The sequence below is a fragment of the Monodelphis domestica genome, chromosome 2 (assembly GCF_027887165.1).
Source record: "Monodelphis domestica isolate mMonDom1 chromosome 2, mMonDom1.pri, whole genome shotgun sequence".
Lineage (NCBI taxonomy): Eukaryota > Metazoa > Chordata > Mammalia > Didelphimorphia > Didelphidae > Monodelphis > Monodelphis domestica.
The window spans coordinates 141209600-141228046 of NC_077228.1; the positions used below are offsets into that span (position 1 = coordinate 141209600).

Below are 18447 nucleotides of genomic sequence, written 5' to 3' on the forward strand. Positions count from 1 at the left end.
ATTGTGTTAGTGAATCTTCCCAATTTTTTGTCATCTGAAAATTCTATAAGCATGACCCTTAAGCCACCTTTAGGCAGCTAAAGCAGATAAAGTAAAGCCCTAAGTTCAAATCCAACTTCAGACACTTACTTGATGTATTACCCTAGGAAAGTCACTTAACCTCTGTTTATCTTAATTTGCAGGAGAAGGAAATAGCAAACCACTCCAGTACTTTTACCAAGAAAACTCCATGGATAGTATGATCCATAAGGCATAAAGAATCAGACACAACTGAACAACAACAATATGACCCCCATACCTAAATCACTGATTAAAATGTTGAAGAGAGCGGGGGCAAGAACTAGACTCTGTGATATTCTATGAGGAGAATTGCTCATTTTTCTTCAAGTCTGGTCATTCACCCAGCAATAAATCCTCTTAACAAAGTCACCTTTAAGAATCCATATTTCTTCATATGGTGAGAGAGTTTAGCAAGATTTGCTGAAATACAGACACACCATATTTACAAGATTAGAAAATTCTTCATCCACTTAATAGTCTAACTTCTTTAACACCTTTTGGAAACATTTCATTTCATAGCACAGAAAAAAAGAAGGGTAAGGATGTCAATAACCACCAAGTTATTCTATTTTTATTAACATTCCCTGAGTCACAGTTTGATTGCCATTACTGTGACCAAATAGATCTTGGGGAATAGTGAGACCAGATCCATAAAGTGCTTTGTGAATGTGAGGAAAGCATGGTGAAAACCATTGAAAAATATTTTATGGGTAGTGAAAAGCATGCTGGATTTGGAATATCAAAGGATCTGAGTCTGAATCTCAGGAATTATCTTTGTATCATGAGCAAATCATTTAACTTCTCCAAGTGTCAGTTTCCTTATGCTTAAAATGAGAGGTTTGGGTTAGTTAACTTCTAACATTCCTTCTTTCTCCAAATCTATGTTCCATGAATAGTCCTCCTTTTCTCTCCAGATGCTCTCCATGACCATCATGCTTTGCCCCCTTGCCAGGTACCCTTTGGAACCATCCCCATTTCAGCTTCTTTTTGCATATTGTCTCCCCCACGAGACTGTAAGTTCTTTGGGGATAAGAACTGTCTTTCTTTTTCTTATTTGTGGCCCAAAAACTTAGCACAGCACCTGGCACATAGTAGGCACTTAATACATGTGTTTATTCACTACTGATTGATTATGAACTAATTGCAATAGAACTCAAGCAAATTTTCAAATGAGGACTAGTTTGGTGGAAGCAACATTCCAGCCCCACCATTTACAGGTTAGCCTAGTTTTTCCATAAGAAATATTGAGACTATCCTTTGGGTTTAATTGGTTCAGGTGACTGAGGCTCAGGCTGTTGACACAGCTTCCTGGTCTCCTGAGTACAGAAAGTCACAAGAAGATGAGCACTGATGCTTGATCAGCAGAGAACCAAGAGCAAAAGCAAAGGTAGAAGAGCAGGGCTCAGAATCAGTGTCAATGTGTTGTCCTGGCTGAATATTCTGGTTGGATATTCTTCTCCAGCTCTGGCTAATTTAGAACCTAAATTACCAGGGGACTATCTTGAGTTAGAACCTAGCTGGACATAATAATAATAGTAGTAGTAGTAGTGATAGACATTAATATAGGGCATTTACCCCATGCCAGCAATAGGCTAAATGCTTTACAAGTATCATCTCATTTGATCCTCATAGCAATTCTGGGAAGTAGGTGCTATAGTTATCCCTATTTTTACAGGTGGGAAAATTAAGGCAAGCAGAGGTCCAGTGACTTATCCAGGGTAGCACAATTAGGAAGTGTCTGAAGCTGGATTTGAGCTCATGTTTCAGCTCTATTCACTGTACCACCTACCTTGGAAACAAAACTCCTCAACTTGGAGAATTGTGATTCAAAATGTAATTCATTCAAATGCTTTTATTAAATAACTCTTATGTATTAAGCATCATCCTAGATGATGGACCATCTTTGGCCCTAGTTTTGAAGTAGGGTTATAGAATAACACTTTTTTGCTCAGAAAGAGGGGTCAAAAAAAGAAAGCCAAGTTTGAGAAGAAGGAAGATGATTTAAAAAGTGGACTTCTTTAAATGTCTTCCTGTATCATTCTACTTTATTCTTTTTAAGCCCCCATCAACACACACACACACACACACACACACACACATGCTGAAAAAAATCTTTCAAAACACACAAGGAGGGTTTGAAAGTTATACCTTCAAATTATTTGACAGTTAGGAACTGGGGTCATCCAAGCTAACATCAATAGCTGTGCATTCAAAACTCCACTGGATAGTTATGAATTAAGTTTTTTAACCTAGGTGAAGCTGGGCAAATTATTCCCAGATGTTGTGCACTGATTGCCAGCACTCCAACTGGCAATCAGTCAGGCAAAGGATGGGTTTAATCCAAGAATGCCCCCATTCTGCACATTTCCTTGTAGCATGAGAAGGGGAGGGGGCTGCAAACACTGGCTGTTTTCATTAACCCAGATCACCAGAAAGATACAGTTAGTTCTAAGACATGAACGACATTTCTGTTACAGGCTGGACATCAAAGATTTATACATATGTTTACCCAAACCTTGAAACAGAGTGGCCCTGGAGGTCGTTGGCATTGGGTATGAGACATTTCTAAGGATCTTATGGGCTTTGATTTGCCAAATTTATAGGATACAAAATAAAAAGGAAAGAGTAATATTAGAGACCATGTTGCTGCCACATTCTCTTGCACGGCCTCCTACCAGTCCCTTAAGCAATGAGGGATGCTTGTTTAATGCCACAAACACCCGGAGCTGTTTTCCTTTGGGTTTGCAATCTCCTGAAATTGATGTCTTTGGCCGCTATTCTATGCTCCTTTCACATTGACATCTATGGATGTTCAAAGGGAAACTGAATCCATGAGTCTACAATTCCTCTATAACTAAGGACTCCTATATACCTCATCAATATACATGAGTGGTAAAGGAGTTGTTTTATTTTTTCTAGGAAGTCTTTTTCTAAGAAAAAACTGAGCTCTGCCCAGCCAGGAACAAACTTGAAACCCTACAGGTTGGGTGTTTTCTTCTCAAGGCAAAGGGACAATGGTGATCTGTCCAAACTAAGGTTCTAAGAGAAAATTGAATGATGGCCACTCACTCTAAGGAAGAATGGAAAGGCAATAGTGTGCTAGTGGAAAAAAATACTGCATTTGAAGTCAGAGGACAAATACTGGAACCAACACTTAACTACCTGAATTATATTGGATATATCATTTAATCATGCTGCGCCTCACTTGTTTTATCTGTAAAATGAGAGGGTTGAACTAAATTACCTCTAAGTTCCCTTCTAACTCTATATCTTTGCTCTATGAAAAGAAGCATAATAGGGAGGATGGCTGAGAAAGAGAGAAAGAGAGGAGAAAGAGAGAAAGAGAGAAAGAGAGAGAGAGAGAGAGAAAGAAAGAAAGAAAGAAAGAAAGAAAGAAAGAAAGAAAGAAAGAAAGAAAGAAAGAAAGAAAGAAAGAAAGAAAGAAAGAAAGAAAGAAAGAAAGAAAGAAAGAAAGAAAGAAAGAAAGAAAGAAAGAAAGAAAGAAAGAAAGAAAGAAAGAAAGAAAGAAAGAAAGAAAGTGAGAGAGTGAGAGAGTGAGAGAGTAAGAGAGAGAGAGAGAGGGAGGGAGAGAGGGAGAGAGGGAGGAAGGGAGGAAGGAAGGAAGGAAGGAAGGAAGGAAGGAAGGAAGGAAGGAAGGAAGGAAGGAAGGAAGGAAGGAAGGAAGGAAGGAAGGAAGGAAAGAAGGACAATTATATAAAGCAAAAAGATGTATATGAATAGGTTATAATCTGCATCAGCAAGGAGATCAAAGAATCACTGAAATACAATTTCATTTTCATCTAAGTTTAGGAAGCTTTGGAAAGTTTTTAGGGTAATGGATATTGTCAATGTTGACCTGGCCAATATGCTCATCATTGTATTGTTTGCCTCCATCCCCTTGCATAGGCTTGTCTTTCTCCATGCCCAGAATACACTTCCTTCTCACCTCTACTACTTATACTCTTCGGCTTCCTTCAGAGTTCCTCTCAGGTTCCTTCTCCCAACATAAAAAAATCCTTTTCTTATCCTCCAAGTTGTTAGTGTTTCCTCCCTTCTCAAATTATATTGTATTATTAAAACTGAACAGAATATAAGATTGTATGTAATATAATATTATATAAAATCCAATATAATTAAATGCTATATAATTTTCTAAATTATATGGTATTTAATATCCCATTGGCTCTATTTTCCCCCATCCTAGGTAGATTATAAGTTTCTTAAGGGCAGTAAGTAATTCTTTTTTGTTTTATTTTGTATCCCCAGGGCCAAGCAAAATACTTTTCAGAAGACTATTTCTTTTTGTTGAAAGAGAAAGACATGAAAAATATATAATACACAACATATATTAAATATCTTTAATGGAACCTATCATTTCATTACTATAGGCTGACTTCATCAGCTTTTCACATAAGGACAGGCAGTGTCCTGAAATTAAGTGACTCATTCAGGGTTATATGTATAGGACGTGTCAGAGGTGAGGTTTGAACCTAGTTCTTCCTGGCTTTAAATTATTGGAGATAACTGGGTAGCACAGAGGATAGAGCAGCAGTCCTGGAATCAGGAAGACCTGAGTTCAAATCTAGGCAAAGATACATCCTAGCTAGATGACTCTGGGTAAATCATTTAACCCCTATTTGCCTCAGGTTCCTCGTCTATAAAAGAATATATATAATATGTAATATTATATTATATATATATAATAAAAGCACCTGCTTCCCAAGGTTGTTGTGAGGATGAGATGAGGTAATACGTATAAAGTATATAGCATAGATTCTGGCACTACAGTGCTTATGCAACTATATACACGTTAGTTATTATTCTTTATTAATGTTATTTAAGGCTAGTGCTCTAATAATAAGGCTATGCTGCCTCTCCAGACTTCACAAGTAGGGGCTTTATAAATGTTTGTGGTGGCAGCTGGGAGTTAATGACAGACAGAGCACAAAGTCCAGAATCAGGAAGACCTGGATTCAAATTTGACCTTAGATATTTTCTAGCTGTGTGATCCTAGGCAAGTCACTTAACCCATTCGCCTATCCTTTGACCCTTCTGTCTTAGAGCTTTGGCTAAGACCAAAAGGGTTTAAAAAATAAAATAAAATAAAAATCTGTGGAACTGAATGATTAACAAAGAGGCCCATGAATTGTCGAGGGTTAACTGCTTAGTCCTCCTATTTCCTTTGGAAACCAGAAGGAACAACCCCACAACAGAGCCTTTCCTTAAAAAGGACTCTTACCGGATGGTGGAAGCAAGAGAGCTTTTGCTGTCAAAGATTATGAATCAAGAGAATTTGTCACAACCACACTGAACACTGTTTTGGAGGCTAGCTGTCTCCTGAGCTGTGGAAAGGACTTTTTTAGGACAGAACTCTTCTGTGACTATGTATATTCATCAAAGAGGATTTTACCTGTAAAACCGCAAAACTGTGGCACAGCTCCCCACTGCCAAGTGTGAGCCCCATCGAGTAGTGTACAAAAAAAAAAAAAGCAATAAGCTTCACAATTGGATCTTGAGATTCCAGAGCTTTGTATTCTCAGCCCCGCTTTGCCCTGACCCACTGGGTCAGTGGGTTGATTCCCCAACTAGCTCTTGCTTCAAAAGGACACAGTGAAGATCATTTCGATAACTGCCCTGCTCAAATTCCTTGGAGAAAGCTGCTCTGTAAATTCTAGGGGGGCCCTTAGAAAGGAAAGGTTGAAGAAGCCATGGAAAGAATGCAGGGACAGAAAAGAATAAGGCCAGCCCCTAAAAATAGAATCCTTTTGGACCCAGGTAAAAAGGATCAGTGAAGGGAAGCAGGGGAGATCTTGTCAGGAAAGAGAAAAAAAGACCAGGCAGAGCAAACAGATACCCTCCACAGCGAATTGGGGAGAGTCCCTAACTGGACTGGGATGCTACAGTTCTTTATCCAGAGAACCCAAGCCTAGAGCTTGCACACTTATGAAATAGCACACAAAAAAAAAATTTATAAGAAAGGCTGAGCTCTCACAGATTCTAAGAGGAACAGCAGGGGGAAGGAGGAACCTAAAGCTGCTCCTGGATAAAGTGAAATGGGATCACTTCCTAATAGCATTTATCAAGAACTTTGAGTTTTGCAAAGCACTGTACAAAGATTGCCTCATTTTATTCCCCCAACAACTCTAGGAGGTAAGTGCTAGTCTAATTCCCATTCAACTGATGATAAAATGGAAGCAGACAGATTAAGTGACTTGCCAAGGGTCACACAGCAAGTAAGAGAGGCAACATTTGAACTCAGATCTTTCTGATTCCAGGTCCAATATTTTTATCCATCTATCTGCATGCTACCTAGCTTGCCTTGAAAAGTACCAAAATAGAATTTAATAAAGTAATGTGGCCAAGAAGAGAGAGCTGACTTCCAGTGAGGAAGACATGAGTTTAAGTCCTCCTTTGACACAATATAACAGTAGCTAATATTCAAATAGGCAGCTGGGTGGTGCAGTGGATAGTGCTAAGCTTGGAGTCAGCAAGACCTGGGTTCAAAATCCAGCCTCAGACACTCACTAGCTGTGTGACCCTAGGCAAGTCATTTAATCCTATTTGCCTCAGTTTCCTCATCTGTAAAATGAATTGACAAAGTAAATGGCAAACCACTCCAGTATCTGTCAAGAAAACCCCAAATGGGGTCACGAAAAGTTGGACATGACTGAGACGACTCAGCAACAACAGCAAAACAATTAAACAGGGCTTTAAGATTTTCAGAGTGAGGCCGATACTATTATTATCCCTATTTTCAGATGGGCAAAACAAAGCTGAAAAAGGTTCAACCAATTTTCCAGAGTCCCACAAGTGGTAAATGTCAAAGGCAGAATTTAAACCCAAGTGTTCCTGGCTCCAAGGCAAGCATCAACCATACCATCAGCTGACAGAGAGACCCAGGGCAAGTCATTTACTTCTCTTCTAAGCTAATGAGTACCTGCTGAGAATCATTGGTAGAGAGCTCTTCCTAACTACAAAATATACCAATTATGAAATCAATGAAAGAGAAAAAGTTAAAAATAAAGGGAAAAAAACACATGAAGCAATATGAAAATGGCAAAGAGCAACGGCTCTTGGAGTGTATATATTCTTTAAAAACTATCAAATATTTTCATGAAGAAAATAATTAAATTTATCCCCAAAATTGATAAATTACCCTATGAAAATTTTACTTGAAAATATTATCTAAATTTCATGAAAATCTCTTTTTCTCAAAAGAAAATAGAACTTTATACACACCAAAAATAAAAAATTCAACAACCCACAAACCAAAAGGTAGAAGTAAGTGGCAATACTTTTAGCTTATATATTTCATATTTCTAAAACCTTTACCTTTTGTCCTAGAATTGATAAGAAGCATCCATTGCAAGTCAGAAAATACTTAGGAAATAGGCAATTGGAGTTAAGTGGCTTGCCTAGGGTCAACAGCTAGGAAGTATCTGAGGCAAATTTTAACCCAGGACCTCCTGTCTCCAGGTTTGGCTCTCTATCAATGAACCGCTTATCTGTCCTGAGTTTATATATGTTTAATCAATTACTATTCTATCCCAGCAAGAACACATCTGGGACTCTAGAATGGGTCGTGGGTACTAGAAAAGAAAAAAAATTTTTTTTCAAAAAGTTGAAAAATTGGATAAAGTCCAAAGGACTAGACAAGACAGTTTTCTGAGGACTAAAAGGAGGTAGAGGATCATGGAGACTAAGAATTAAATACAGTTAGGTTCACAAGCCTAACTAAGTGCAATGGGGAGATATGTAATAATTGGCCCTCTTAAAATATTTTCCAAGGAACTGATTACCAAATGTATTAAGACAGAATGGAAAAATAATGGCCATAAATCAGACTGAAACATTTTAAGGACAAAACATCAGCTGTTTGAAGCACCTTTTGGCCTCAGTTTCTTCATCTGTAAAGCCGTAGGTGAACTTGATCTCTAAAGAAACACTAAATTAAAATGGTCAACCAGACCAGAACCATTAATTATTGGAGTACCTTGGTCCTTGATTTCTCTTATACTGATTCAGTCTAGGCACCAGGACCCATTCTTTCCATTGTGAAATGTCCAACCCATGGGAATTTGATACCCAGTGGGTCAATTCAATTAGCTTGTTTTCCCTCTGCCAGTGGATGTGTTTCTCTCCGATGGCATGCTCCCTGAAGGTACTCTTTGTGACAGGAAAATTCAGAAATGTACTAGAGGGAGGGAAAAGCTGCTAAAAAAAAGACTCCCATTTTTAGTGTCTCCTGGTCTATAGGAGCCTTGTCATTCCTCAGGATTCTATTGCTACATCTAGAATAGGACAATGATACAACATGGACCTATCAGAACCCAAGGGCATCTGTGCTTCAATGGGAAACAGCAGGTCCTCTATTTCTGGACTAGATTACACAAAAACAGGCATGGGCCCAACAAGAGTGGGTTTGTGTGAACATAGGACTCGGAGCACATCAAGTTTCAAGCTGCTTTTGTCCCAACAACTGATGCCTCCACACCCATCTGATGAGACAGCATCAGGTACACTTTACAAGCTTGAGGATAAACTGGCTGTTTGAACTCATTCTGGAACCCTTGTTTTGAACCAAGTTGCAAGTTAAAATGCTCCAGTGGCTCATTTTCTACATGAATAAATAACACAATCAATAAGAAGAAAGGGCATCTGAAAGTGCATTTTGTTTGCAATGATTCCAGGCAATCCACCTGGGAATTCAGTTCTGAAAAAAAAAAAAAACACCTCCAAATCATTCCACTTAAAACCTAGGGTTCCCTAAGTCTGGAAAGGCCTGTCCCTATGTTAACAAGAGGAAAATGAAATTTTAGGCCACAGTAATTCACAAAAACGACCATCTAAGTTAGGAAGACATTGCCCTTGCTGTCAAAATCAGGGATCCTGCAGGAAATCAAGAATTAGATTTTTCAGAAAATCTCACTGATGTAGTTTTCAATGAATCTCACTTTTTTACCTAAATGCTCTTTCTCTTCCCTTCCCCTCAACCCAATAGAATATCAATTCCTTGAGGACAGCAACCATTGCTTAATCAATTGTTTGTTGAAATGTAGAACAAAGTATTATACATGGAAAATTATGTCCAAGAACTTTAAACTAATGTGAAAAATCACCCTTCTGATTTTATAACTGCTAGTTGGAATCATTGTAAGGGAATTTCCCCATTGGGGGAATAATCATGTTTCCACAACCATGTCCTTCAGTCAGCTTTTGAGTCCAGAAGACTTTGGAAGTTAATCAAACACTGACATTGCATTTCTCTTTTGTTTTCTGTTTCTTTTCTTGTGTGTTTGCCTGGTGCAATTAGAGTGCCTTCATTTCTGAAACAAAGGAGCTCAAAATGGTGTTGGCAAAACATCCTGACACCATTGTGAAAAATGGTCAGAAAAATCATTTTTGGAATTTGTCACAAGATGTACAAAGAGGTACAGGAAGACTGTGAAAGCATTCATTCTTCACTAATGGTTCAGGATTAGGATTCCCATTCCACAGATTTAGAAAATGAACTGTGGAAAGATTTGCTCAGTATTTCTGCAGGATACAAGAAAAAGCTAAGAAGAATATGGAAAAGAAGACTATATCTTTCATTCTATGGCATATGGTCAAAGGCTGAACAATCTTTGCTACGCCCCTTTTGGAATATCTGCTTTTTATAGGATATGGTTCTCCTTTATCTTAGCCTTCATTGTAATCCCATTTATTCATTCATTCATCAGATTATAAGATAATGATAATAAGTAATATTTATATGGCACTTTAAGATTTGCAAAGTGTTTTACCACTCATTTTATCCTCATGACAACTTTGAGAAGCAGATGTTATTAATATCCCTATTTTACAAATGGGGAAACTGAGGTTGGAAGAGGTTAAAAGACTTGCCCAGGGTTGCATAGTTATAAGTATCTGAGGCAAGAATCCATTTCAGGTCTCCCAGACTCCCAAGCCAATGCTCTATCCACTATATCACATAGATAAACAGATCTGTCCTGTTATTTTACCAGCTGAGAAAACTGAAGTTTAGAGATTTTGAGTGAATTGGCCAAGGTCACAGAATTAGTTAAGAACCAAAGTCAGCATCTGTATCAATGACCCCCAATTAAAAATCCACTCTTTTACATTACTAAGGGACTTATGAGAAAGAATTCTATTCACATCCAGAGAAAGAACTGTGAGAGTAGAAAGACAGAAGAAAAACAACTGCTTGATCACATGGGTCAATGGGGATATGATTGGAGATGTAGACTTTAAATGATCACCCTTAGTGTAAATATCAATAATATGGAAATAGATCTTGATCAATGACACATGTAAAACCCAGTGGAATTGCCCGTTGGCTATGGGAGGGGGATGGGAGGAGGGGAGAGAAAGAGCATGAATCATGTAACCATGGAAAATTTTTCTTAATTAATCAACTAAATAAATTTTTAAATCCACTTTTTTATCCATTCTTTCCTTGTTTTAAAATATTTATAAAATGTTTTATATATAATCCAGATCAGATTGCTTACCATCTCTGAGAAGTGGGAGGGAGGCAATTTGGATCTTATAATTTCAGAAAACATGTGTGGAAATTTGTTATTACATGTAACAGGGAAAATATAATATATTTGAATAAAATACATATACATATATTTACCAAATGGTAATCATGAAGAAGACACTATACCAGATATCTGTTCTTAGTCTCCCATTGACTATGACCCTCACTCAGAAGGTAGTATTGAAAGTCAAGCTCTTGTTATGAAATGTCTTCCTGGATCCTGGCTTTGGCTATGCCCTGCATTAAATCATTAGATCACAGGTTTAGACATTAGAGGTTGTCAGATCAGTCCTCTCATTTTACAGATGAAAAAACTGAGGCCCAGAAATGTTTTATGTCTTGCCCAGAATCATACAGATAGTGTCAAATATACCAGCAAACTTCTTATGTATTTAATTATATTCTCAATATCTATATGGCTTTACAGCACATCTGTCCATCAAACAGTTCGGATTGTTTCCCATTCCTGTCTTATGAAACACATTCTAGTGTCACACAAAGTTTTCTATTCTACTTCCTGGGATCAGTAGGAGAAACTGAAAAGAGAGAGAACAAGTTTGATCCTTTAAAACTAACCATGGGAATACTACTGTGCTATAAGAAATGATAAGCAAGATGATTTCAGGGGGGGGGGGAAAGCTGGAAAGATCCACAGGAACTGATACAGAGTGAAATAAGTCAAACTGGGAGAACATTGTACACAGTAACAGCAATATTGGACAATGATTATCTGTGAAAACTTGGCTGCTCTCCACAATGCAATGATCTGGGACAAGCCTAAAAGACGGATGCTAAGGAATGCTATCCACCTCCAGAGAAAGAATTGTTGGAGTCATCTTCACGTCGGTGTATTTTTGGTTTTATTTTGGTGGTTTTGGTTCTATATGAGTGTGCTCTTACAACAATGACCAACATGGAACTGTGTTTTGCATGCAATAAAAAATAGGAAAAAACTAACCATGGTCCAAAACTTAATATTTGTAATGGCATCCTATTGTTTTCTTGTAGAACTTAGCCTCTACTTTCTGTGACTTTGACCTCCAATTCTAATCCATGTTTTACCCTTAACTTTTTACCCTTTCCTATTGCTGTTTAGTTGTTTCTCAGTCCTGTCTGACTCTTCATGACCCTATTTTGGGGTGTTCTTGGGAAAGATATTGGAGTGTCTTGTCATTTCCCTCTCTATCTCATTTTATAAATGAGGAAACTAAGTGACTTGCCCAGGGTCATACAGCTAGTAAGTATCTGAGGCCAGATTTGAACCCCATAAGATAAGTCTTGCTGCCTCCAGACCTGGCACTCTATCCACTGAGCCACCCAACTGCCCTTACCAACTCCTAGTCACTATCGATACAGAACAGAACTTTGGTTCAGCTAAAGATGATGTCTCCTTGAGACTGAATTCAGGATAAACACAGTTAGTGCACTGAACAGAAGGAGATGAGATACATTCCTGGTCTGAGGTGGACTCTTTGCAGAACCTCTGTCAGGTCATTTCATTTCTGTGTATTGCTTCATGTCTGGCAAGAAGAAATGCATTTATTCATATTTAATCTCTCACCGGGGAGATGGAATGCCTAAGATTTAAGCATCTGAGGGCACTTGAAGCTCCTGGGATTGAAGGCTCTGAATAAATACCAAGAAAGACCCTTTTCAAATGGTGCTCTTTCCCCTGGTTGATTGTAAGCCTTTTGAGCACACACCATATGCTATTAATGCCTCCCTCCACAAAGGACCAAGCACACTGTCAGAATTCACCAAATAATAAAGCATCCATCAGGATTTAGGCAGCCCCAGAGAGCCTCCCTAGCTATTGAAAGCTCATCTAACAAGTCCCAACAATTGAGGACTCAGCAGGTTGGTTTCCCATCAGCTTAAGTGCTCCGTCCATCACTAAAAGCATCCGAGTATTCCCAGATTCCCCAGCCCTCCTCCCCAGCCCTCAGCATATCCTCCAGGTCAGGAGTCTCTGTTTTCTTTCTGGTCTATTTCTCTGAACAAAAGAAGGAAGCCGTAGAGAAGAGCACTGGCAACCAGTTGCTTCTCAGGTCTTCCGTTTGCTCCCAGATTAAGATAAAGTCTATCCTCCAGCCGGCTTCCTTTCCCATTCAGCAATTCTCAGGCAAGTTCCTTGGAGGCTGCTCCTTTTTGCCCAGGGATTCAGTGATCTAAAGTTTAACCCTCCCTCTCCCAGGACGTGTCTGCAGTTCTGAGGGTCTCCAAGGAGGCAGACCTGCCTCTGGATCCCACCACTGAGAAGGAGGAGCTGGAGGACCAACCACCTGCGAGTCCCTTAACTCTGGTGAACTCAGCACAGCACCAACAGCGCTTACCTCACCAGGAGGATCAGAAGAGGTCTGTTTATCGATGCATGTGTGTGTATAAATAAGCTTCTATATACAGGAGGAAAGGAATGGATTAAGCATTTATTAGGCACCTACTGCATGCCTGACACTGTGCGGAGCACTTTACAAATATTATCTCACTTGATCCTCACAACAGCCCTTGGAGGCAGGTGCTCTATTATCCTCATTTTATAGTGGAAACTATATATATATATATATATATATATATAGGGGGAAACTATATATAGGGGGAAACTAAGGCAGGCAGAGGCTAAGTGATTTGTCCAAGGTCTCATAAGTAAGGTCTGAGGCAGGATACAAATGCAAACACATACTCACTCATCATACAATCATTCACGTACATAATGTTTTATAATCATTAAAGCACTATAGTATCCAGACCTATGATCTCATTAGTATAGGTAACTCTGGGTGAAGAGATAATAATTAGTAATAATAATACACACATTCACAAACATATATCCATAATAATAGTAATAATTTTGATATTTTATCTTAAATAATATAAAGTCTATCAAAATAATAATGTAGCTTTAAGGCTTACAAAGCATTTTATGAATATCTCATTTTATCCTCACAACAACCTTGGGAATCACTTGACACTGTCTGCCTCAGTTTCCTCGCTCTGTAAAATAATCTGGAGAAGGAAATGGCAAACCACTCCTGTGTTGCCAAGAATGATCGAAATGGGATCATGAAGAGCCAGACACAACTGAAAAATAACTGACCAAAAATAAGGAAATGGCAAACCACTCCTGTGTTGCCAAGAATACCCCAAATGGGGTTATAAAGAGCCAGACACCACCAAAAAAATTACTAAACAAAAATAATAACAAAGGCTTTTACAACTAAAAGATATCATTTGATCCCAACAATACCCCAGGCAGATAGGTGCTCTTATTATTCCCATTTTACAGATGTAGAAACTGAGGCAGATAGCAGTTAAGGGACTTGTCCAGGGTCACACTGCTAGGAAATATCTGAACATCTGAACTCAGGTCTTCCTGATTCTAGATCCAGCACTATATCCACTGCATCACCTAGCTAGCTGCTCTGTCCTGGTTGTGTGGCCCCACGTAGTAAATCACATAACTGCTCAGGACTCTGGACAATTCCCTGAGACTATAAGATGCAGAGAAGGCATTGCCCTACAAAAAGAAGTGGTTTTTCTGAGAGTCCTCTATTTCAGTAAGATCACATATCTATTCCCTACTTATATTGGATATTGTAGCTTTTTACCTGGATCAACCAGGTGGAATATAATAACCGAAATGACAGGGGCAGATATCTGGGGTGGATCTTCATGTTTTTCGGAGGAAATCTTCATAGCCATTTATTTTGTACCATGAAGAAACCACCCGAAAACAGGAACCATTAAGAAGCCCCTGATAATCTTTAGAAGGACATTCCAATTCAAATCTGGCCTCAGACACTTCCCAGCTGTGTGACCCTGGGCAAGTCACTTGACCCCCATTGCCTAGCCCTTACCACTCTTCTGCCTTGGAGCCAGTACACAGTATTGACTCCAAGACAGAAGGTAAGGGTTTAAAAAAAAAAAAAGGACGTTCCAAAAGAATGAATCCAAAGAAAGATGCTAAGACCCCTTCCAGAGTTTTCACTCATTCATGTCAGTTACGAGCCAGCAGATTTCACATGGCGGATGAAAGAGTCCTAAGACTTCTCTTACCTGGCAAAGAAGGATGCTGCCACTGAGGTGCCCTGGGAAGTTTCGCTGGCAGCACAGGGGCTCTGGGAGGCCGGAAAGCTGTACACGGAGGGTTTGTCTGCATTGTAGCGATTCAGGGCAGCTTCGGTCAGTCCCTCTCGTCCAGGATCAGTCATCAGCTGGGAGATCTAACAACAGAAAGAAAGACAACGAGGGCTCGTTAGACTGAGCCGTTACTGCCTTCCTCCACTCTTGCCATCTCTTTGGGTGAGGGCCGGTGGGGACCAGAAAAAGAATGGAGGGGGAAGTGAGAAGAGGGAGTCACATTCCCCATGTGTGTTCAGTTATGGGAATGTGCCCGTGGCTTCTATGGGGCTATTTGGTAGCACTTTTGCTGGGACGCCACCTCATTTTCATTAAAAGTAATGGAATAAAATGACCCCCTGACATTGTAAGTTTCAATTACATCTGTGGTCTTCCTTCCATTTGGAGGAGAAAGCACAAACCATTTTCCCTGCGCTCTTTCACAACACACCGGAGGCATTAACCAGAGCTTATTTCTTACAGGGTATGGCCACAAACACTCGAGAGTGCGGACCTGGGACTAAAACACATGCACACCCCGTTTTACAAAGGAAGAAAGTGAGCTGGGGGATGAAGAACAGGAAGAATTCACAATATTAGTTGTTGCTGCTTGAAGAGCAAATCCCCTCATAATAGAGAAGCCCCCAAGAATAGAGTCAGCCTCCCCATTCATGTACTTCTTTTTATAACATACCCCAAAACAATCCAAGAGAGAAAAATTGTGTCTTCACCTGGGGCCAAGCAGGAAATGTACCATATTAGTTCTCTTGGCAACTCAAGTGGGTTTTTTTTTTTTAAACCAATTCAATTGCCCAGAATTTTCTTGGAGGTTTTCGATATTTTAAATGAATGTCTTTGTCCCAATAACCCATTATGATAACTTATTTCTTCTTCCTTTGCACTACATTACATGTAGAAACTGAATCATCTGTGAAAGGCAAAGGACAGCCTCCTGTCTAAATTTGTATTGATTATCTCTGAGTGTCTCCTTTGATTTAAAAATAAAAAGCAGCCCCATATTTTCATGTTTAAATGTGGAAACTCAAAGAAAGATGCATGTTTAGGAAGTGCTAATGACGGTCGGTAAGCACATATTAAGTGCTTACTGTGTGCCAAGCTACAGTCCATTTGTAAGTACCATACAATAAAGCCTCTGCCAGAGTCTAAAAAGGCCATTTAAGTAGGGTCTTACATTAGAAACTTTAGCCCACAGGAGAAAGAGGAAAATCTGTCCAGTGAAAAAGGGAAATTCAGTCCAATAAAAAGTCTTAGTCCTGTATAATCCCCTTAAGGGCTAAGGAGAAAAATCAGCTGGTGTTTCTAATTGCCCAGACAACACAAATGGGGTGAAGGACAAATTAGAAACAGATTCCACCCTGTAACTGAGCAGGCCAGAAGGCCAGCCAAGGAATCCCATTTGCTAATCATCTCACATAAAAACATTTGTATTTTTCATCATTAACAGAATAGTCATTACTCTGGGCCTTGCTGCCTTGAAATCTTGCTCTCCTTCAATCCATGCTTCTATTTTGAGAGATTCAGCATCACCAAAATGCAATCCTGCCAACAAGCACTTTATCATTCCCTCTTATTCATCCCACTGTAAAGAGACCCAATCCAAGTTCCAGAAATAGGAGAGCGAGGAGGGATAGAGTCAGTTCCCTGTGGGATAACCAACGTGTCTCCTCTTGGAAAGACATTCCTTATGCTCTGTGAGGCCTCGGTACCACGAATAGCTAAAGTCGGTGTCACAACATTTCTGTGACTTTCCCTTTATCCTTGAAGTGTGGTCCTTTGCCTAGATTCAAAAGAGAAGCACATTCACACAACCAGAAGTGAGGCAGACAGATAGTAGCAGCAACAGTTGGAGAACATAGTTTTGTCCTTATGATTAAAATGGATTTATGAAGAATCCAGCTGTGGATGGTCCTGTGCTAAGAACCACATAATGAGAATGATTCAGGGTCAGATCCTGTCATCTAGAGCTTCATCTTCTGAAAATGGGGTTGGCGATACTTATCTTGTCTAGATAATTGCATTGTTATGAGATCTAAGGAGGTCATTAATCAATCATTTATTAATCATTTACTTTGGGCCATACATTGTGGTAGGCCCTAGATAAGAAGACAAAAGTGATTCAGTCCCTTCCATCAAGGAATTCATATTCTATCCAAGGAGACATTTTGGACATATATCAATATCTATGAAATATATACATAGTGAATATAAGGTCATTGGAAAGTGGAAGCATTGACAGCTAGAAGGATAAGGTGTAGTCTCAGATAGAAAGTAGTATTTGTGCTGAGCTTTGAAAAAAATTAGGGGCCCTAAGAAATGGAAATAAGGCAGGGGATCTTTCTAGGCATAGGGGACAGCCAGAGGCAAGGCATAGAGATGGAGATGGAGATGGGATTGTGGATCAGATTGTGGATAGGGATGGGGATGGGAATGTGGATAGGGATGGAGATGGAGATGGAGATGGAGATGGAGATGGGATTAGGAATGGGGATGGAGATGGAGATGGAGATGGGATTAGGAATGGGGATGGAGATGGAGATGGAAATGAGATTGGGGATGGGAATAGAGATTCGGGATGGGGATAGAGATGGGATTGTGGATGGGGATGAAGATGGGGATTGGGATGGAGATGGAGATGGAGATGGGATTGGGGATGGGGATGGGGATGGGGATGGGGATGGGATGGAGATGGGATGGAGATGGAGAAAGAGATTGAAATGGGGATGGGATACAGATTGACTGTCATGTGTGAGAAACAGTAAGAAGGTTATTGCTATTGAACTGAGGAGTCAATGAAGGAGAATAATATATAATAAAGTTGGAAAGGCAGATTAGAGCTAAATAGGTCTGAATGAAAGCATATATATGTGAAAGTACTTTAAATGCTACAAAGCACTCTGCAAAATATAATAATAATAGTTGGAAGTATAGCATTTTAAAATTTACAAAGCATTGTAAACATTTCACAAAATTCAGGCTTAGAAGGGAAAATATAAGCCATTGCAAGAGAAATTATGGCATACTGGATAGAATGCTAAACATGGAGCCAAGGAAAACCTAGGTTCAAATTTCTACTTAGTCTATAACAAGCAAGTCAGTTAACCTTTATAACAGTCATAATAGCTAGCTCTTATATCGCATTTTAAGAGTTCTAAGGTGCTTTACAAATCATCTCATTTGGTCCTCACTTCTACCCTTGGAGGTAGGTACTATTATTAAATCTATTTTATAAAGGAGGAAACTGAGGTATACAGGATTTTAAATGACTTGCTCAAGAAGGTATCTAAGTGGTTCAGTAGATAGCCAGACCTAGGGATGGAAGGTCTTGGGTTCAAATCTAGCCTCAGATACTTCCTAGCTGTGTGACCCTGGGCAAGTCACTTAACTCCCATTGCCTAGCCTTTACCACTTTTCTGCCTTGGAACCAATGCACAATATTGATTCTAAGAAGAAAGGTAAGGGTTTAAAAACAACAACAACAGTGATTTACCTAGGGTCACCCAGTTGGTAAGTGCCTGAGGCAGGATTTGAACTTAAGTCTTCCTGACTTCACCTCCACTGTTCTTACCACTGGACAACCTCTTTCTTGTTCTCCTGATTGCCCTTCTTTAGCTAAGAAAAAGAACAATAAAGATGAGATGTCTGTTACCTAAGGTGTCTTATATAGGCTGCTTTACTAGTAATGTCCCTCCTGGAAATTAACAGGT

At 39.4% G+C, this 18447-nt stretch overlaps 1 protein-coding gene across 1 annotated transcript in view; it reads right to left on the bottom strand.

The window, feature by feature from the left end:
* KIF26B (kinesin family member 26B) overlaps positions 1-18447 on the bottom strand; it is a 636727-nt gene that overhangs the window by 325123 nt on the left and 293157 nt on the right. The window contains exon 4 of the mRNA XM_001377348.4: positions 14660-14826. Within this exon, the coding sequence (XP_001377385.2) occupies positions 14660-14826 (167 nt within the window). The remainder of the gene's footprint in view (positions 1-14659; positions 14827-18447) is intronic.